Here is a 22,177-nt window from a genome sequence, read left to right as displayed (position 1 = left end):
GCTCAACCAATGTGTAGGATTACAAGAAAATACTGCTTAGAGAAAATACTATTCAAAACATATTTCAAACAGAGAAGTCTGTGGCACCAAAGAAAAAATACTTACGAAGACAGTGCACTTCAGCCTTCTGATGTAAGCCCTCTGTACCTCCAAAACCAAATGTTAGATGTAGATTTAAATAATCTTTGAAATGCCATGTATTTGTGTTTATTTGTAACTGATGAGGCTGCATACCTGTGTCTCCACAGTAGATGAGGAGAGCAGAGAGGAGAAGAAAGCTGGCTTTGTTGATCATGTTGCTGGCCAAAGCAAGAGACGATATTAAATACATTGCATAAAGGAAGAATACAATTACAGAAATACATTCATTGAAATGTGTGATACATTGCTCACATAGAAAAACATTTGTCAAAAAATACTGACAGTTAGGTTAAAAGATGGTAAAATGTCAAATAAAGATAGACAACAGTTATCCAAAGTATTTTCATAGGATATTCCTTACTTGAAATGTCCAACCTTAAGAGAAAAGGTATATTGGATTTGCCTAATATACATTATCTATGTGCTATACTGCCTTTTATTTTGATCAATTCTGAACCTAACTTCCACAGGTGTACGGACGGAGGTTCTATGTATTTGTGTATTTGTGTGGATGATGTTTGTCCTTTTATAACGTTGTTTTAATGTTTTGCAACTGCTTCAGAAAAACGTCCACTTTTCTGCGTATCGTATAGCATAGTCATTGTGAGATTTCTAACTATGACCGTAAGTCTACTCTAGTCTTGAATAGCCAACAGACATATCTGAGAAAGGCCCATTTACTTTTTAACTTTCTAAAAAAACTAAGAACTTGCAGAATTCCATATATTTTTCCACAATGTACAGAGATTCAGGGGTCAAAGGTGTCAGCCTGCTACCCCCCTTCCAAAAACTAGTTGGTGAAGGACACTGCACACTCATACAGTTTGTTTGCCATGTTTGTGTGACATACTGTACATACTGGCACCTGGACTGTACTCCTAAGTCATGTGACTTTATCATCCTTGTCAGGAACATGTTGTGTTGGCAGTATTGTACGCTGGGTTGAACATGTGTGACATGACTTCATCTCCTTCTCCCTGCAGGCTGCCCAACCTGGGGCAGACCTGCTACCTGAACGCTACACTGCAGTGTCTGCTCCACCTGCAGCCTCTCTGCACTCAGCTGCTGGTGCAGGAGGTCTGAGGATGGAGCCAGAGGCACTGCTGCTCAGGTAGGAACACCTCTTTCTCTCTCTGTCTGTCTGTCTGTCTGTCTCTCTCTCTCTCACACACACACACACACACACATTTGGTTTTATGTTGTTTTCTGGTGCACAATACAATTTTGATTGCAATAGCTAGAGGAAGATTTTCTTGTATTCATTTCTAGGCTCCCACCTGTAGCAGGTGCTGATGTTGCTCTTTGTGACACATAACAATCGCTTATTAATAAGAATGGAATATAGATTAGCTCAAATAAGCGGGGTGTCTGTTGGCGCCCGACCTGGTACAAATACGAAAAGGTGGGCCACGGAGTAGAAAAGGTTAACAACCCATGATATAGAGGATCATAACATCAAATTACACTTTTTTCATATTACCGAGTTCAGATTGTAACTCTAACATTAAGCCTACTAGAAAGTTTCCTTCTGTTTTATAAGGCAAGATAGACGAAATTAGGTCTATATGTGAAAATATTAACTGTCCAAATATATGGTCTATCATGGAAAAGTCAGCAATCGCCAACACAGTAACAGAGGGCTGTGCAGTCTAAGGCAGCTTTTTTGCAATTGCACTTCTTAACACAGCCCTTCTTACATTTGCAGGAGACAAGTTCATAGCTGGACTGCCCTGCATCTGGTAGGCATGTCCAGAATGGTTCATAATGACCCTCAGATGTCTTTGACCAGCCCCCTTTACAGGGTGAAGGTAGCTCTGGTGTAGATACCAGCATCTGACCCCACACATGGCCTCCCTGGTAGACGGCCCGCTTCTAGCATGCTCCTTTAGGGCAGCCTTTGTTGGGGGGATTGACTGCACATTGTGCCGTTTCGCAAATAATTTCCTTCTAGCATGGTCTATTTCTGTGGATGTGCTGGTTCGGTCATAGAGCAGGATGATAAACCTTTCTATTACTCATTATTATTATCATTTCTCATTACCTCCTGTGGAATGTCATGTGGGGCGGAACATAGCTCTAACAGGGCATTTGTAAGCTCTGGAGAGACAGTCCACACAGCCCATGCAGTCTTTTTCCCATGACCAGCAAAGCTCGATACTGTCTCACAGCCAGTCAATGCATGAAACACAGGAAGAGCAGGAAGAAACACAAGTTCTGCAAGTCTGCTTAGGGCTGGGAAGGTTTGGTCATGCTTTTGCCAGCAAAGAATTGGATCCTTATCTCGTGGACAAGATATCCAACTACTCTATAAATTCTCAGGGCCCATGCAGTCTTTTCCCATGCCCAGCAAAGCTTGATGCTGAGTCACAGCAAGTCAATGAATGAAACACAGGAAGAGCAGGAAGAAACACACGTTCTGCATGTCTGCTTAGGGCTAAGATGGTTTGGTCATGCTTTGCCACCAAAGAATTGGATCTTTATCTCGAGGACAAGATATCCAACTACTCTAAAAATTCTCAGGGCAGGGCAGACAAGTAATCAGTCAATCAATAAACAGTGTGCAGTTTGTGCAGAAGTGGATCCTTATCTCATGGAACCAGTTTTTACTCAGCAAAGCTTGATACTTTGTCACAGCCACTCAATTCATGAAACACAGGAAGAGCACGTGCCTTCTCAGGCCCAAGTCCTCCTGAGATTTCATGGGCTGCTAGGTATCAAAGCTTTGTCCAGTACCAAATGCCAACCAAAGCTCATCGGCTGGCTTTAGATCTTGAGCTGCTACCACCGCCAAAACCACAACATCGGTATTAACAGTTTGGATCATAATTCTCTGGTGACCATGTTGTGCTGCATGAGCCACATGAATAACATGCGGGTATCAGCTTCCTTGTGTGTGCATGGAGAAATTGAGGACAGATCAGCTAGGGGTGGTTTGCTGAGGACTGCTACATCATCTGTGACAACAAGCTCTTTATCCTCCCGCACAACATCAAGCCATGTGAGCAGAGCATCTGAGAGGAAGGTGAACAACTCAGTCTTATTGCTGTCTACACTGAGAAAATATTCAGAAAGTTTCTGACTAGTCAGTGAAATGACTCGGGGGCCACACCCTTTCGATAGGGAGGGGGAGAGAGCTGTCCACAGTTTCGAAGTTGTACTTTTAACTCTACCCTTTCATAGAGGCATTCAGAAAATGACTATTACAAAGGAGGTAAAATAGCCAAGGACAACAAGTTTTGAAAAGATTGAAGTCTATATTTTACAGTGCATTAGCAAAAATATAGCACATATCTGTGTCTCTGCTATCTTCCTACCAAGTACAGTCTCATATCAACAGCAACCTACCATTTCGAACTGGTGTTAGCACGTTAACTATTTATGTAGAACAGGGTATCACTAGGGGGGAAAAGATTAAAAGTGTTTTTCTTAATTTTAGATATGGAATTTAATCTAAATTGAATGTAAATTGTATCTATTTACCTGTAAGCCTAATTACAGCATATGACAAATATGAACACAAGGTTTGTTGCACAGTCAAATCATATCTCTCTTTTAACTTGGAGGTGACACCAACATGTCACTTAATAGCTGTAAGAAAATGGTCTTGATTTGTGAGAACAAAAAAGATTCTGGGCTAATGTTAACATTACTGATTTTAATTCTGCATCTCAAAATGTTTGATTCAATATGGAAATCATCCAAATCATATGCAATATACGTAACTTTATTGTTATTACAAATTCCATGCTAATCATGGCTATCACTTGAATTTTAAATATTTTTAAAGTATAAAATTCCCAAAACTATGTATTATGACTAAATTTAACTAACAGGATCATCAACATCATATTATATTCCATAATAATAAGAAAATTGATCTGAAAACTCTTGAAAAATGGCTGCTATGACCGCCATGTTGAAAATTCAAGATGGCCCGATATCTAAAAATGTTTGGACTGTGTCTTTGGCTATATGTGTACCAAATTTCATGCTTTTATCACAAAATGCACAATTGTTCAGGTTATCTGCCCCACTATTAGTAATTATTTAAAGAATAATTAATGAATAAAATAATTCTGTATACACACTGTCCACGCGGTCCTGTTAGTCTTCCAATGATCTCACCCTATAATGTGTCATATACGTCTTCTCCTCAGACTGCTACTCTTCCCACTGTTCTCTTCAGTTTTACACAAAATGTTCTTTTTAGTCAGTTCCTCTTTAGGAGAATTTTGCAGGATCGGGTACAATGGAACTAAGATCTTATTTTTGGCAAGAACAAAATTGTCATACCTTATTTTGATGTTCGTTTTTTTTATGTTCTGCCGATTCTTGGTCCCCCAACCCCTTCTGTCCTTGGAATTTCCGTCCTTTTTCCTATTCTGTTCGTGACAGCCAGATATGTTGTGGATAATTTTTTCATTTTCTGATGTCACATTCAGTATGGCCTATCATGACAGGACAGCAAAGTATGACATGTGATGTAAGCTGGGTTAAGTTTTATGGCCACCATTTAGTTTTCTTGTTAATGCTCAAACTTGCTAAATGGCTGATATTAAATGCATGTAGACATGGCATGAAACTACCTACGTCATTACCGTATCATGTTGTTGCATACTGACTTTGTACATTTATTTTATAAAAACGTACACAGTCAGCAGTGGATTTTCGAGATTGACATTTGATCCTCTAGTTTCATGGTCAGTGTGTTTCATGTGGTCAGCATAAGGCAAAGATGCTGACCACACACAGACAACTTACAACTGCTTTTCCTCAAGGACATTAGGCCAGTAGATTAATCTAACTTTTTTAACCTGTTGCCATTTAGTTTCTTGTTAAATCTAATAAGTCTATGTATATACTGACCCTATTCTGGGAATTAATTATAGATCGGGAACCTTGCTTCTTTTACTCCATGTCTCTTTAGCCCCAACCAAAATGGCGTCTCAAATTGTCTCATGTCTTTTGTTCCACAGAGCTAGTGCTTCCAACCACCCAACACTTCCTTTGCTTTACTGATTTACTGCTCATAACATATTGTGCTGCATACGACTCTTTCTGCTTGATGTAAAATGCAGTCAACAGTCTCCTGACATACTGATCTTCAACATGTAGACTCACACTACTCGAACATCTATTCCTTTCCTGGGTATAATTGTCTGCTACTAACACAAATTCAGTAAAGAATTAATTCATGTGTATATCGACTGACCTCGTTCTAGTCCTTTCATCACATTGTCAAAAGAACTGCATTGTATCTCATTAAAATGCTGTCTAATGCTAGAGCGCCACATGGGTTCATCCATAGATCATTTACAATCCATTCTAGACAGGCAGCCATGCTGTGTCCTTTAAAAACAAAAAACTACAACCTGTGTAATGCATATTCACCCCTCTTCGGCCTTCAAAAGGGAATACTTTAAATCTTACATTTACAAGAAAATACATTTATAGAAAGATGACTATGAATGAATAACGCCTATAAAAATGCTCAGCTGAATGCAGGCTTTAACATGATTACTAGAAAAGGAATAAAGTCATCAAAATAAAATGTGAATGTCTTACTTAATTTAACCAGTATTGTACAGCAAAGAGAAAACGTTGAAAGACGCGACTCCCTTGTAATCTATTACCCTGTTCCAATGTGGTACCTGTCATATTCGAATCGATCCGGAAGTTGCCATGAAAAGAAACGACACACAAATTTGAACTTCCTTCAGGGGCTCCTTTGAAAGACCAAACTTAACCAAAATTATGAACTACTACGGCACAAGGATTGTTAAAAGATGTTGCTTCAGCAACTCTCCACAAATTGCTTCTAGACAAATGAAAACTAAACCAAATTAAATATAGGACAATTAAAAAATGATAGGAGTGTAACTTTCACATTAAGGCAAGGAAAACAAATGTAAATAGATAGGTTGTTTATAAAACAAAACTGTGTATTAACTGCAGTTTATACATTGTTACATCATCCTGTCATGTAAAAAAATAAATGCTGTGTAGTTGTGGTGCGTGTTATACCACATCATATCAAAAATTGAATATTCAGTTATTTTATAGTAGCGCCCATAAGAAAGTATTTGTCTTCTTTTAAACAAATGTCTGTATCATGCTGTCAAGTATTTTGAAGCAGCTGAACTGAAGTTCTCGGACAGAAACCAATTTGCAAGCTGATGTACATACGTGTCATTCAAAATCATTACACCAACATAATGATGACACACACACACACACACACGGGATGTATATTTGGTTTTCAGACACAGCTGCATAAGTATGGAAACCATTGCTTCTACGTTTGGCCTGTCATGCTAGGAGGGAAAAAGCTGAGTATTTGGAGTTAAAACTGTATATTATAACAGTTATGAATTGATTTGCATTTGATCACGGGACATTTTTTCAACTTTTTTGTCAGCCTTCTTTGACTTCACAATCCTCCCTCACACTCCATCTCTCTGCTTCACTCCATTTTCTCTCCTTCTTTCAATATTTTCCCTCTTCACTCTCTCTTTATCTCTTTATCCATAGCCACTCCTGTTCACTCTTCTTTCCGCTTTACAGTCCTCTATCCTCCCTTCCATTTCCTTTACTTCCTCCATGCCATGTCTATATCTTCCACTTTATCCATCGACCATTCTAACATCTCCTTCCTGCAGTCTATTCTCTTTCCTATTTTCACTCATTCCCTCTCTGTGTAGAACCTCCATCCACTTGTTTTTTTCTATCCCTCTCCAACTCCTCTTTCTCACACTCCATCTCTCTTTTTCACTCCATTTTCACTCCTTCTTTCAGTATTTTCCCTCTTCACTCTCTCTTTACGGTCTTTATCCATGGCCACTCTTGTTCATTCTTCTTTCCTTTCTTAACTTTTGCATTTCATGCACTGGTATTTCCTTCTGGAAATGTATATTCTAGTTATAAGATGAAGTCTCTTTCAGAAGATTCTGAGTTTGGGGATTCGTTGAGTAGTAATGATTTTGTTTAAGATCAACAAAGGGAGGCTGTCCATGGACAGTCTGATGTTACAAGGAAGTATCAGAGTTATTATAGTCTTATCTCCCCCAATAGTTTTCTCCTCCCATTTTCTGATGTCACATTGAGCATGGCCTATCATTGAGGAACAGCGTCCCCTTGGCAACTTGCCACTATTATTTTGGGTTCTCATTTCTTCCTCCTTCTGAAAACTATGACAGGTGCTGCAGGTGTATGTGCAGGTTGTGTAATGCTTCCTCACAGTTTTCTTGGTAATGCTCAAACTCGCAAAATGGCAGATATTAAATGCATGTAGGAATAACATGAAAATAACTACGTGCTTCGAGCCTGCCCTTAGGGGGGATAAGCGATTGCTAAAGCTTGTGTGGAGGTGGTGTCTTGTATAGGATCCAAAGTGATCAATGTCACCAGTTCACCCTAACACTAGACTGCCCTATTTGCCTATGTTTGTGTTTATAATGTTAGTATGTCTTTGTCAGTGATTTGTCTAATACAAGTATGCAAACTTTGCAAAAATAAAAGGAATATGGGTTTGTTTTGCTTTTTCATGAACCTTGTGTCATGTCTTGTCCTGTCTTACTAACACCCCAATCATGGCCTTCAAAACAAAGTCTTCTAAAACAAAAAGCTTTGCAGTTTGTTTTGTCTTTTTCCACAGGTCTGCAGACTTTAACACATTTAACACAATGCCACAATGAATGACTTTAGCATACAGAGATGTCCCACCTAATGACTGGCACCTATCTTCCTGACATAACACAATACTTAATTTCTCACTTATACATTTTTTTTTATACATACTTTTTTTTTTTTAAACCAACACACAGTACAAATATAACAATAAACAACTTATTTTGATGTTTCCACAGTAATGTTAGCTAAATTACATATTAGAACCATTTTATGATTTAATTTAGTATATTTATTATATAATGGTCCTTTAAGGTGGGAATAATGGTAAACTAAATGAAGGCGCTTTTGACCAAAGACAACAGGTGGTGTGCAGACTGTGGATGTCAACTTAGTTTTCCTTTTTTCCCCCTTTTAACAACATGATTTCTTCCTTTTGCCTTGACAACTGAGAATTTCACAATTCATATTGTTTTCCTGGTTGACAGTTTTGTAATTTTCCTCAATGGCGTATTTCACATTTCATGGTGTTCTTGAACAGACCCATGCATTTATAACATGCCGTAACTGCCTAATGTTATTGTTGTCCTTGGCCATGTACTTTAATAGTTGATAGTTAATTGTGAATTGTTAATACTACTATTGAGAATAAATTATGTTTTGTTTTAAGAAGTAATTTGCTTGATACCCATGTTGTGGGTGGGCTGAGATGAAAGACAGGTGGGTTGAAGCCCCTCCTAAAAAAAGAGTCTAGAAACGCCCATGATGGTGATATGAAAATGAAAGACACATGTACACAAACACAGAATACACACACCTGTATACTGCATGCAAAGCAATTTATTAACTTGATGAATATTTGAAACTTGTACTACCACCATCCCAGTCTGAGTTTAGGGCAGTGGGATTTTGCTTTTGAGCTTAAAATTGAAGGATTTCCTGTTAGCTCCTCCAGTTTCACACATGCTGGAAAGCACACACTGATGGAAATGCTTCATTACATGGGGAATCATTCCAGAGCAGTGGATCTAAGAAAAAAAGGTTTGATTTGATTTTAAAACAATATGTCATTTTGAAGTCCTTCCTATCTCCATTGGGCTGCAGTTGGCACTGTCGAACAGTAATGCAGTGCAAAACTGATGGTGGTGATACCATAATTACCATAATTACCATACCATGATTATGACTTGAATTTTTGTATGTGTATCTATAATTATGTATATGTAATTCATTTCAAGGGATTCAAGATTTTCATTGTAGCAGAAATATTATTTGAATAGTGGTGACTGTACCTGGAAAATTCATTTCCACACAATGCTCCTGTCCACCATGGTTATCGTTATCAGGCTGACCAGGAGCCCAGGTAGTGTAATCAAACCTGGACCCATCACTCCAAAACCACAGACCCTCCTGACAAAAAGAGACAAAATGTCAACCTAAACAGATATCTGCTTGTGAACAGAATATTGCTTTAAACTGAGCATGCATTGGTATGTGTCATCATATTGTGTTGTAATATGTTGCCGTTGTAGTATTCAACATGCCCATGTTGGGAAAGAAAAATGATTATGATGAATACATTGCAGCTGTCATACCTAGGGTTGGGTACTGTCATGGAAAAAGGTGTCCGGGTGCCAAAAGGGGTCCGGGTGATGTAATATTGGCGTCGAACGACTCTTGAGTGACAGTTGCTATACCAACGCTTGCATTACGTCACCGGACACTTTTTTGGACGTGACAGACTTGCGCTGCATTAAATACCTCAATAACGCAATTTACCCCAGAGCATCTCCCATTATACTTCTCTACCTGAGACCAGCTTGCCTGTATTTGACCTGCCATAAACCAAGCAAAACAACCATGTGCTTGATGTTTGACTGTGTTAGGAAAGTTGTTGACTCGCTAGTTAGTTATAGTATCCAAGTAATCAAATTTCAGGTTCGCGCTAGCATCTTGTTAGCGATTAGCAATTCCTTTGTTGTGTTGCTCTAAGAAAGTCCTTAATGTGTTGTGATATTTAGACATATCTGACGGCACCCACAATTACATTTTCACAAAACAGGGAATTGTTTGCAGCACCTTTAACTGTAGAGCACAACGAAGTAATTGCTAATCGCTAACGAGATGCTAGCGGCGAAACCTGTTGAAATTTGCTACAGGATACCTGCAAGGCAGGTGTAGCTAAAACTACAGCTTAGTCTCTTAATATTGTGCCTAAAAGGACACTATGTAACCCAGACACTTTTTGGCTATCAGTCAGATAGTCTCAAGAGTTGTTCAAAAGCCATCAGCTGCTTTTTAGTCGCTTAATATTGGCTGCCAGTCTCCTGTAAGTAAGCACATAGGGTTAGCCACTAGCATCTCGTTAGCGATTAGCAATTCCCCCGTTGTGCAACAATCTTAAGCGACTAAAAAGTAGCTGATGTCTTTCGAACGACTTAAGACTCACTGACTGATAGCCAAAAGGCGTCTGGGTTACGTATTGTCCGTTTAGGCACAATATTAAGCGATTCAAAAGTAGCTGATGGCTTTCGAACGACTCTTGAGGCTCACTGACTGATAGCCAAAAGGGGTCCGGGTTACGTACTGTCCGGGTTACGTAATGCTATTGTTGGTATAGCAACTGTCACTCAAGAGTAGGGATGGGTATCGTTTGGTTTTTATCCGATACCGGTACATAACCGATACTTTTAAAACGATACCGGTGCCTAAACGGTGCCGGAACCGATACTTTTATAAAAAATAAAAAAAAATAAAAATAAAAATTACGATTGACGACATTTAAGAAAGGCTTTTTTTATTGCCAAATATATGAACTGTTTAAAGTAGATTATATATATAAATAAATACAAAACACTTTTTAACTTAAAACTTAAATAATATATGAACTGTTAACAAATGTTTAGACTATACTTAAATAAATACAAAACACACACACACACTCTGTACACACACTACAGCTTCAATACTTCAGCAATTCTTTTGTAGAAATATCAGCATATTTGCCTTCTCCGGCAAAATGCGACACCTTTCCTGACTAATCGCATGACCTGCACAGGAGACCTGCACTCTCCGATGCTGTCGATGAGGCCTGTACACACAGATATGTATCTGAAAGTACACAATTAGGGATGGGTATCGTTTGGGTTTTTTCCGATACTGGTGCTAAACCGATACTTTTAAAACGATACCGGTGCCTAAACGGTGCCTGAACCTCTACTTTTTTTTTTTTAAGGCACAAAGCGACGATTGACGACATTAAAGAAAGGCTTTTTTTATTGCCAAGGCAATTTTTTTTCTTCAAATTGAACAATATATGAACTGTTTAAAGTATATTATAAATATAAATACATACAAAACACTTGGCTTCCAACTACAGCTTCAAACTTTTTAACTTCAAACTATGAACATTATATTAACTGTAAACAACAGTTTATAGTATACTTAAATAAATATAAATAAATACAAAAAACAGCTTCAAACTTCTTTTGCAAAAATATGAGCATATTGGCCGTTGGAGTCAAAAATGTATTATTTTGTTTGCATTTATTTCATGAAATTTCACCATTTTATGATTTGTTTATACCTATCTTTTCTATCTTGTTTATAGTTACTCTTGTTACTTGAACACACTCAGTACTAGAAAATGTGTACTGCCCCTTTAAGAGACTACCGTTGGTAGTTTAGCTGTCATCTCCGTATATTTTTCAGTCTTCGGTTGCTGATCTGCCGTTGACTCTTGCCTTCTCTCCCCTCTTTTCACGCAATTATTTTGTTGCATTTGCTGCACGTCGCGATGTTTGAATCTTTTTGTGCGAAATACAGCCACACTTTTGACCGTTTACCTTTCGGTATTTTCTCTGTTAAAAGGTTGATGGCTAGTTTTGTTTGTGCTTGCCTGCTCTTCACTGTCATATCAGAACCGGTTCCAATACAACCGGTACCTACCCGGACCGAAATGCAACGCAGATTTCGGTGCTTCATTTCGGCATTTATCAGATAAGACTGTTGCTATGAAAACACCAATGAGCGTGAGCGACACAGGACAAAGTTTACATTGGGAGCTGGGGCAGTTTTACATGTGCCCCACAGAATCTGCCTAGCGACCGTGTTCAATTGGCTCAGGCACCGAAATGAAGCACTGAAATCTGCGTTGCATTTCGGTCCGGGTAGGTACTGGTTGTATTGGTACCCAACCCTACTCAAGAGTCGTTCGAAAGCCGGACCCCTTTTTCCATGACAGTACCGAGAACCGGTACCAATATGGAACCGGTTCCAATGAACACGGTCGCTAGGCAGATTCTGTGGGGCACATGTAAAACTGCCCCAGCTCCCAATGTAAACTTTGTCCTGTGTCGCTCACGCTCATTGGTGTTTTCATAGCAACAGTGTTTTGACAGTGAAGAGCAGGCAGCATTTCAGAGCAAGCACAAACAGAGCTAGCCATTAACCTTTTAACAGAGAAAATACCGAAAGGTAAACGGTCAAAAGTGTGGCTGTATTTCGCACAAAAAGATTAAAACATCGCGACGTGCAGCAAATGCAACAAAACAATTGCGTGGAAAGAGGGGAGAGAAGGCAAGAGTCAACGGCACATCAGCAACCGAAGACTGAAAAATATACGGAGATGACAGCTAAACTACCAACGGTAGTCTCTTAAAGGGGCAGTACACATTTTCTCGTACTCAGTGTGTTCAAGTAACAAGATTAACTATAAACAAGATAGAAAATATAGGTATAAACAAATCATAAAATGGTGAAATTTCATGAAATAAATGCAATCAAAATAATACATTTTTGACTCCAAAGGCAAATATGCTCATATTTTTGCAAAAGAAGTTTGAAGCTGTTTTTTGTATTTATTTATATTTATTAAAGTATACTATAAACTGTTGTTTACAGTTAATATAATGTTCATAGTTTGAAGTTAAAAAGTTTGAAGCTGTAGTGTGTATGTATTTATATTTATAATATACTTTAAACAGTTAATATATTGTTCAATTTGAAGAAAATTGCCTCGGCAATAAAAAAAGCCTTTCTTTAATGTTGTCAATCGTCGCTTTGTGCTTTAAAAAAAAAAGAGTATCGGTTCAGGCACAGGTATCGTTTTAAAAGTATCGGTTTAGCACCAGTTTCAGATACATATCGACACCATCGGAGATGGTTTTCTCCTGTGCAGGTCATGCGATTAGTCAGGAAAGGTGTCGCATTTTGCCGGAGAAGGCAAATATGCTGATATTTCTACAAAATAATTGCTGAAGTATTGAAGCTGTAGTGTGTGTGTACAGAGTGTGTGTGTGTGTTTTGTATTTATTTAAGTATAGTCTAAACTTTTGTTAACAGTTCATATATTATTTAAGTTTTAAGTTCAAAAGTGTTTTGTATTTATTTATAGATATATAATCTCCGTTTAGGCACCGGTATCGTTTTAAAAGTATCGGTTATGTACCGGTATCGGATAAAAACCAAACGATACCCATCCCTAGTCATACCTGAGCAGCATCACATCCTCCGATCCAAGTACGAGGAGTGCCTTCAGTGTGTCCGAGGATCAGTTCCTGGATGAAGCTGTACTCATCTATGCTGTGCACCGAGGCCAGATTCCCTCCTATCGCCAAACAGTGAAGCTGCAAGAACAAGTTTCTGTTGAAGTTTTGTTGATGACATGATACACAACAGGTCGACAAAATATCAGAAACATCCCTGAAGATATACAAGTCACATCTGTCTTCTGATTAATAATCAATTCATGTGGTAGTGAAAGGGTGAATACAAGTTAATGACAAACCAGAATGTCTTTAATGTGATAGAAATAGGACACACCTCAGATTCGGCCCATGATCTTGCTTTGGAGACAAACTTGAAACAGCGGGTACCATAAGGAGTCCAGAACTGAGGGCAAGTGTCTGTGAGCATTTTTGGATACAGATGTCACAGCAATGCATACAGATACACAGCAAAACATAAGTTATTTTAAAATGCTGTCTTTTACTTCTCCTCAATTTTTTTTTTATCTTTGCTCAACCAATGTGTAGGATTACAAGAAAAGACTGCTTAAAGAAAATACCATTCAAAATATATTTCAAACAGAGAAGTCTGTGACACCAAAGAAAAAATACTTACGAAGACAGTGCACTTCAGCCTTCTGCTCTAAGCCCTCTGTACCTCCAAAACCAAATGTTAGATGTAGATTTAAATAATCTATAAAATGCCATATGTTTTAGTTTACTTGTAATTTATGAGGCTGCATACCTGTGTCTTCTGCTCCACAGCAGATAAGGAGAGCAGAGAGAAGAAGAAAGCTGGCTTTGTTGATCATGTTGCTGGCCAAAGCAAGAGACGATATTAAATACATTGCATAAAGGAGGAATACAATTACAGAAATTCATTCATTGAAATGTGTGATACATTGCTCACATAGAAAAACATTTCTCAAAAAATACTGACAGTTAGGTTAAAAGATGGTAAAATGTCAAATAAAGATAGACAACAGTTATGCCAAAGTCTTTTCATAGGTTCTTCTTTACTTGAAATGTCCAACCTTAAGAGATAAGGTATATTGGATTTGCCTAATATACGCCATTACCTCCCGTGGAATGTCATGTGGGGCGGAACATAGCTCTAACAGGGCATTTGTAAGCTCTGGAAAGACAGTCCACACAGCCCATGCAGTCTTTTTCCCATGACCAGCAAAGCTCGATACTGTCTCACAGCCAGTCAATGCATGAAACACAGGAAGAGCAGGAAGAAACACAAGTTCTGCAAGTCTGCTTAGGGCTGGGAAGGTTTGGTCATGCTTTTGCCAGCAAAGAATTGGATCCTTATCTCGTGGACAAGATATCCAACTACTCTATAAATTCTCAGGGCCCATGCAGTCTTTTCCCATGCCCAGCAAAGCTTGATGCTGAGTCACAGCAAGTCAATGAATGAAACACAGGAAGAGCAGGAAGAAACACAAGTTCTGCAAGTCTGCTTAGGGCTAAGATGGTTTGGTCATGCTTTTTCCACCAAAGAATTGGATCTTTATCTCGGGGACAAGATATCCAACTACTCTATAAATTCTCAGGGCAGGGCAGACAAGTAATCAATCAATCAATAAACAGTGTGCAGTTTGTGCAGAAGTGGATCCTTATCTCAGTTTTTTGGAGAAATTGAGGACAGATCAGCTAGGGGTGGTTTGCTGAGGACTGCTACATCATCTGTGACAACAAGCTCTTTATCCTCCAGCACAACATCAAGCCATGTGAGCAGAGCATCTGAGAGGAAGGTGAACAACTCAGTCTTATTGCTGTCTACACTAAGAAAATGTTCAGAAAGTTTCTGACTAGTCAGTGAAATGACTCGGGGGCCACACCCTTTCGATAGGGAGGAGGGAGAGAGCATCAACATATTATATTTCATAATGTTGAAAATTCAGGATGGCCCGATATCTAAAAATGTTAGGACTGTCTTTAGCTATATGTGTACCAAATGTCATGCTTTTATCACAAAATGCACAATTGTTCAGGTTATCTGCCCCACTATTAGTAATTATTTAAAGAATAATTAATTAATTAAAAAAATCTGTATACACACTGGCCACACGGTCCTGTTAGTCTTCCAATGCTCTCACCCTATAATATGTCTAATACGTTTTCTCCTCAGACTGCTACTCTTCCCACTGTTCTCTTCAATTTTACACAAAATGTCTTTATGAGAATGTTGCAGGATCGGGTAAAATGGAACTAAGATCTTATTTTTTGGCAAGAACAACATTTTCATACCTTATTTTGTCCAAGTTGTTTTGCCGATTCTTGGTCCCCCAACCTCTTCTGTCCCGGGAATCTTGGTCCTTTTTCCTATCCTGTTCGTGACAGCCAGATATGTTGTGGATAATTTATTCAATTAATTATAAAATAAAGTCTCTTTAAGAATATTCTGAGTTTGGAAATTCGTTGAGTAGGAATGCCTTTATTGGAGATCAACAAAGGGAGGAAAGTCTGATGTTACAAGGAAGTAACAGAGTTATTATAGTCTTATCTCCCCAATAGTTTACCTCCCATTTTCTGATGTCACATTCAGTATGGTCTATCATTACAGGACAGCCTCCCCTTGGCAAAGTATGACATGTGATGTAAGCTGGGTAAGTTTTATGGCCACTATTTTTTTTTTTTGTTAATGCTCAAACTTGCAAAATGGCTGATATTAAATGCATGTAGAAATAACATGAAACTACCTACGTCATTACCGTATCATGTTTGGTTCATACTGACTTTGTAAATGAATTTTATAAAAATGTACACGGTCAGCAGTGGATTTTCGAGAGTGACATTTGATCCTCTAGTTTCATGTCAGTGTGTTTCATGTGGTCAGGATAAGGCAAAGATGCTGACCACACACAGACAATTTACAACTGCTTTTCCTCCACGACATTAGGCCAGTAGATTAATCTAACTTTTTCAACCTGTTACCATTTAGTTTCTTGTTAAATCTAATAAGTCTATGTATTTACTGACCCTATTCTGGGAATTAATTATAGATCGGGAACCTTGCTTCTTTTACTCTATGTCTCTTTAGCCCCAACCAAAATGGCGTCTCAAATTGTCTCATGTCTTTTGTTCCACAGAGCTAGTGCTTCCAACCACCCAACGCTTCCTTTGCTTTACTGATTTACTGCTCATAACATCCTGTGCTGCATTCGACTCTTTCTGCTTGATGTAAAATGCAGTCAACAGTCTCCTGACATACCGATCTTCAACATGTAGACTCAAACTACTCCAACATCTATTCCTTTCCTGGGTATAATTGTCTGCTACTAACACAAATTCAGTAAAGAATTAATTCATGTGTATATCGACTGACCTCGTTCTAGTCCTTTCATCACATTGTCAAAAGAACTGCATTGCATCTCATTAAAATGCTGTCTAATGCTGGAGCACCACATGGGTTCATCCATAGATCATTTACAATCCAGTCTACACAGCCAGCCATGGTGTGTCCTTTAAAAACCAAAAACTACAACCTGTGTAATGCATATTCACCCCTCTTCGGCCTTAAAAAGGGAATACTTTAAATCTTACATTTACAAGAAAATACATTCATAAACCAAATCAAATTAAATATAGGACAATTAAAAAATGATAGGAGTGTAACTTTCACATTAAGGCAAGGAAAACAAATGTAAATAGATAGGTTGTTTATAAAACAAAACTGTGTATTAACTGCAGTTTATACATTGTTACATCATCCTGTCATGTAAAAAAATAAATGCTGTGTAGTTGTGGTGCGTGTTATACCACATCATATCAAAAATTGAATATTCAGTTATTTTATAGTAGCGCCCATAAGAAAGTATTTGTCTTCTTTTAAACAAATGTCTGTATCATGCTGCAAAGTATTTTGAAGTAGCTGAACTGAAGTTCTCGGACAGAAACCAATTTGCAAGCTGATGTACATACGTGTCATTCAAAATCATTACACCAACATAATGATGACACACACACACACACACACACACACACACACGGGATGTATATTTGGTTTTCAGACACAGCTGTATAAGTATGGAAACCATTGCTTCTACGTTTGGCCTGTCATGCTAGGAGGGAAAAAGCTGAGTATTTGGAGTTAAAACTGTATATTATAACAGTTATGAATTGATTTGCATTTCATCACGGGACATTTTTTCAACTTTTTTGTCAGCCTTCTTTGACTTCACAATCCTCCCTCACACTCCATCTCTCTGCTTCACTCCATTTTCTCTCCTTCTTTCAATATTTTCCCTCTTCACTCTCTCTTTATCTCTTTATCCATAGCCACTCCTGTTCACTCTTCTTTCCGCTTTACAGTCCTCTATCCTCCCTTCCATTTCCTTTACTTCCTCCATGCCATGTCTATATCTTCCACTTTATCCATCGACCATTCTAACATCTCCTTCCTGCAGTCTATTCTCTTTCCTATTTTCACTCATTCCCTCTCTGTGTAGAACCTCCATCCACTTGTTTTTTTCTATCCCTCTCCAACTCCTCTTTCTCACACTCCATCTCTCTTTTTCACTCCATTTTCACTCCTTCTTTCAGTATTTTCCCTCTTCACTCTCTCTTTACGGTCTTTATCCATGGCCACTCTTGTTCATTCTTCTTTCCTTTCTTAACTTTTGCATTTCATGCACTGGTATTTCCTTCTGGAAATGTATATTCTAGTTATAAGATGAAGTCTCTTTCAGAAGATTCTGAGTTTGGGGATTCGTTGAGTAGTAATGATTTTGTTTAAGATCAACAAAGGGAGGCTGTCCATGGACAGTCTGATGTTACAAGGAAGTATCAGAGTTATTATAGTCTTATCTCCCCCAATAGTTTTCTCCTCCCATTTTCTGATGTCACATTGAGCATGGCCTATCATTGAGGAACAGCGTCCCCTTGGCAACTTGCCACTATTATTTTGGGTTCTCATTTCTTCCTCCTTCTGAAAACTATGACAGGTGCTGCAGGTGTATGTGCAGGTTGTGTAATGCTTCCTCACAGTTTTCTTGGTAATGCTCAAACTCGCAAAATGGCAGATATTAAATGCATGTAGGAATAACATGAAAATAACTACGTGCTTCGAGCCTGCCCTTAGGGGGGATAAGCGATTGCTAAAGCTTGTGTGGAGGTGGTGTCTTGTATAGGATCCAAAGTGATCAATGTCACCAGTTCACCCTAACACTAGACTGCCCTATTTGCCTATGTTTGTGTTTATGATGTTAGTATGTCTTTGTCAGTGATTTGTCTAATACAAGTATGCAAACTTTGCAAAAATAAAAGGAATATGGGTTTGTTTTGCTTTTTCATGAACCTTGTGTCATGTCTTGTCCTGTCTTACTAACACCCCAATCATGGCCTTCAAAACAAAGTCTTCTAAAACAAAAAGCTTTGCAGTTTCTTTTGTCTTTTTCCACAGGTCTGCAGACTTTAACACAATGTGACAATGAATGACTTTAGCATACAGAGATGTCCCACCTAATGACTGGCACCTATCTTCCTGCCATCACACAATACTTAATTTCCAACATATACTGTACATCAAGTTTTATTTCTTTTAAACCAATACACAGTAAAAATATAAAGATAAACATATTTCAACCAGATTTGATGTTTTCACGGTAATGTCATCTAAATTACATATTAGCACAGGTGAAGAAAGGTAGATTAAGAAAAAATAATTCTGCAGAAGGATCAGAATCACACAGAGTGGCAAGTAGTCTGTGAGAGTCAGAATAATTCTCTCATAGGCAGTGTCTGTTTATACAGAGTTACTGAGATAAAGAGAACATGACGTATCACAACGTTTACATGAGGGATGGTATAACGTGACGGAGAGCACTTCTCCAAGAATTTGATTACGCCCTTTCTTTGTTCCAGCACACTATGTTCTCACAAACCCCCCTTCTTAGTATTTCACATGACATGTTTTGCACGAAGAACATTTGCTATTTCGCATAATTTCTACTACACTAGTGTACTGGCCTCACTGAGTTAAGTTAAGTTAAACACCGACACAAAACAAACTTGGTCACCGAGGGTGAAGTTTATCTTGGTAATGGTGTGAAACTGCAATACAGATATATACAAATACGATTACAATTACAATAATAATTACGATCGATTACAACATCGTAATACAAAACACAGTACAAAAGTATCAAGTAACCTATTAGCTAACGGCATAGCGATGACTAGCAACATCAATATATCCAATAAATATACAATAATTAAGCAATATAGTACTCGTGCGAGTGGGGTAGGTAAGGGATATTCCCACGGGTGGTGTTCGGCCGTAGCCACGAGGCCGGAGGCCGAGTGGCGCAGGCAACAACACCCGTGGGAATATCCCTTACCTACCTCACTCGCACGAGTACTATATTGCTTTTATAAAACAATTTTATAGTCAACCAATTATTATTCAAACACGAAGTTATTGATTAAAAAATGTTTATTTCGCCATTGTTTCTCCGCAACAAAAAAATAGTTCCATTGTCAACGTCTTTTGGAAATATAAGAACTTTGAATTAACGGTTATCGCTTAATTGTATCAACGTGCTATAGAATGTTTCATCGCGGAGTGATTTATTATTAGCTGTGAAAAGTCCGAGTTGGGATGTCCTGGGATATTCCAACTCATGGAACGTCTCTCGTCCAATCAGAAACAGCTAAATAATTCAATAAAACCCAATTGTTTTATAAAACAATGTATTTACATTAACTAGTAGCCTATCTCTTAGTGATTGACATTTCCTGAACATTTAACTAATACATCTATTAGTGCTGTCAGTTTAACGCGTTATTAACGGCGTTAACGCAAACCCATTTTAACGCCGTTAATTTTTTTATCGCGAGATTAACGCGATCTTTAAAAAAAAAAAAAAAAAAAAATATTTTATTTTTTTTTTTATTTTTTTTTATTTTTTAAGATTAACATTATTTTTGGCCTCGCAAACTGTGTAGTAGGCTAACGTTACGGTTTGAGTGAATGGTGAGCGCGATACAGCGAAATGGATGATAAAAAGCTTCTGAATGGAAAGTTTACTTTTAAAAGTTGTGTTGTGCAAAAGAAGCGAGCTTCACTGTTGTCTGAAAATGTCAACAGGCAGCTGGCTGAAAGCAAAGAAGTAGTAGGCTTACCTTTTATTGGTAACCTAACTGTTACAGTTCATTGTTTCTGAAATAAGAGACCTGACTGCTATGTTCCCAGCAAACTTGGAAAAAAGAAAATATTAAGCCATGGTTTAACTGCACTATAGGCTGTCCTTGTTTACCTGAAATGTGCACTTTATAATTTCATTTTGTACCGCCCTGTTTGGCAATGTTGGTTTTCAATCAAATAAAACATTTGCATAAAGCAAGCCAATCCGCTTTTCCATGTTGATAAGGGCATTAAAATAAAAATAAAATGATGGAAAAAATACATAAACGAAGGGACATTTAGAATAGATAAAAAATTGCGATTAATCGCGATTAATTTTGAGTTAACTATGACATAAATGCGATTAATCGCGATTAAATATTTTAATCGTTTGACAGCACTAATATCTATACTTACAGAAAATGCCTTTAAAGAGCATACGAGGGAGTCGTTAACAAACACATAAGCGAACTTTTAATATTAATTTTCTAACTGCCGAATTATGACCGAATTATGATTTAACGGTCTTTGTTATTTCTCGTTTTCAAACTAAAACTCCTTCTCAACAATCGAACATTCGCTGGTGGAGCCAGAACAACTAGATTACAAAAAAAATATTTTAAACTCGAGAAAAGTCTTTATAGCGAAATAAATGTAAGTATTTCGACATTCAAAACTAATTACTGGCCAAGCATCATATTCAGATTTACGTAGAAACATGTTAGTTCCATTGCATAAACTGACATATGAGGTAGATATATCCAATGATTGATTGATGACAAAGATGAATCAAGTAAGGATGATCCACAGTGGAAGTGTCACAAATAGCCTGAAAGATAGAGGGGACAGAGTATCTGTGCATACACATACAACGCTGTTGAATCATCAACAAACTGTTGGAATCTCAATAAGCACGCTTAAGTTGAAGAAGGGACCGGAGAGTTGAAGTCAGGTTTCTGGAGTTTATTTCGGCGTGGAGACCCCCCTCTCAGCTTGGTGCTCAGAGCAAGGCCTACCTGATAGCAGAATATGTAGGTATTTATACATTTCAGTCAGGTAGAATACAATAGGGGAGGGGATGACCACACAGATAAGTGAGAGGAAGGGGGAGACAGTGGGTTGAGGGGTTCACCTATGGGGGGAGGGGGGGTGATACCATGGCACAAAGGGTTTTAGCATGAAGGAGCCTATCTGGGGGGGGAAGGGTTCACAAGCCACTTGTTCAGGTCTCAGTAAAACACACAGAGTACACATCCAAAATGAGTTGCAGATACAAAATAAGGAGTTAATGTCTTACAACAGAATAGCAATATTTCCAGTTCCATCAAAACCAACCAACCAACACGCCTGACTGTGGAACCAGGTCCCATGGAAAAAGTTGGCAAACCCTTATAGTCGGACTGGTCAGACAAGTTCCAACTGTCCAGCCACCCTACTGGCTTCCAGCAAACGTCACACCCTTATAACTAGCTCTGTGAAACACAATGTTCCTGGCTCCAGTTCAAAAATGTGTTTGCCTCACAACAAGTGCAGAGGAACTGGAAACACAGGAGGACTTAAACCTCTGAAAAGTCCATCTCTGGTTTGGGGGAGAACACTGGGTAGTAAACACAGGTTTCCAATCTCCCTGGCACAGACCACTCCAGATGTGGTGATTAACTCTCACCCTATGTTTGTTCACTGAGGCCAAGAACCAGAGGAGCTAGCAATCATCTGAACTCAACGCTATTAGTTTCCAATCAATGATGTTCCTTATCGCAGTTCACTGCGA

The 22,177-nt window shown here is 38.3% G+C and overlaps 1 protein-coding gene across 1 annotated transcript; it reads right to left on the bottom strand.

The window, feature by feature from the left end:
- Nucleotides 1–2,961: 2,961 nt before the first annotated feature.
- Nucleotides 2,962–14,092, bottom strand: LOC116218628 (galactose-specific lectin nattectin-like). Its single transcript, XM_042704872.1, has 6 exons — nucleotides 14,020–14,092; nucleotides 13,891–13,926; nucleotides 13,591–13,673; nucleotides 13,260–13,394; nucleotides 9,060–9,177; nucleotides 2,962–3,152 (listed from the first exon to the last, which is right to left on the bottom strand). Exons 1-6 carry the CDS (start codon nucleotides 14,084–14,086, stop codon nucleotides 2,962–2,964), a joined length of 630 nt encoding a protein of 209 aa, XP_042560806.1. The 5' UTR covers nucleotides 14,087–14,092.
- Between the last annotated feature and the right edge of the window lie 8,085 nt (nucleotides 14,093–22,177).

Source organism: Clupea harengus, unplaced genomic scaffold (genome assembly GCF_900700415.2).
Source record: "Clupea harengus unplaced genomic scaffold, Ch_v2.0.2, whole genome shotgun sequence".
Taxonomy (NCBI): Eukaryota; Metazoa; Chordata; class Actinopteri; order Clupeiformes; family Clupeidae; genus Clupea; species Clupea harengus.
This window is presented reverse-complemented; position numbering and strand designations above follow the sequence as displayed.

Bases quoted from the DNA above. Each gene is read 5' to 3' on its own strand.
- LOC116218628 (XM_042704872.1), bottom strand. From the start codon at position 14,086: ATGATCAACAAAGCCAGCTTTCTTCTTCTCTCTGCTCTCCTTATCTGC. The intron at 13,674-13,890 runs GTAAGTATTTTT...AAATGCTCACAG, and splicing joins GGCTGAAGTGCACTGTCTTC to ACACTTGCCCTCAGTTCTGG. The intron at 9,178-13,259 runs GTATGACTAGGG...TCTTTTTGTCAG, and splicing joins GAGGATGTGATGCTGCTCAG to GAGGGTCTGTGGTTTTGGAG.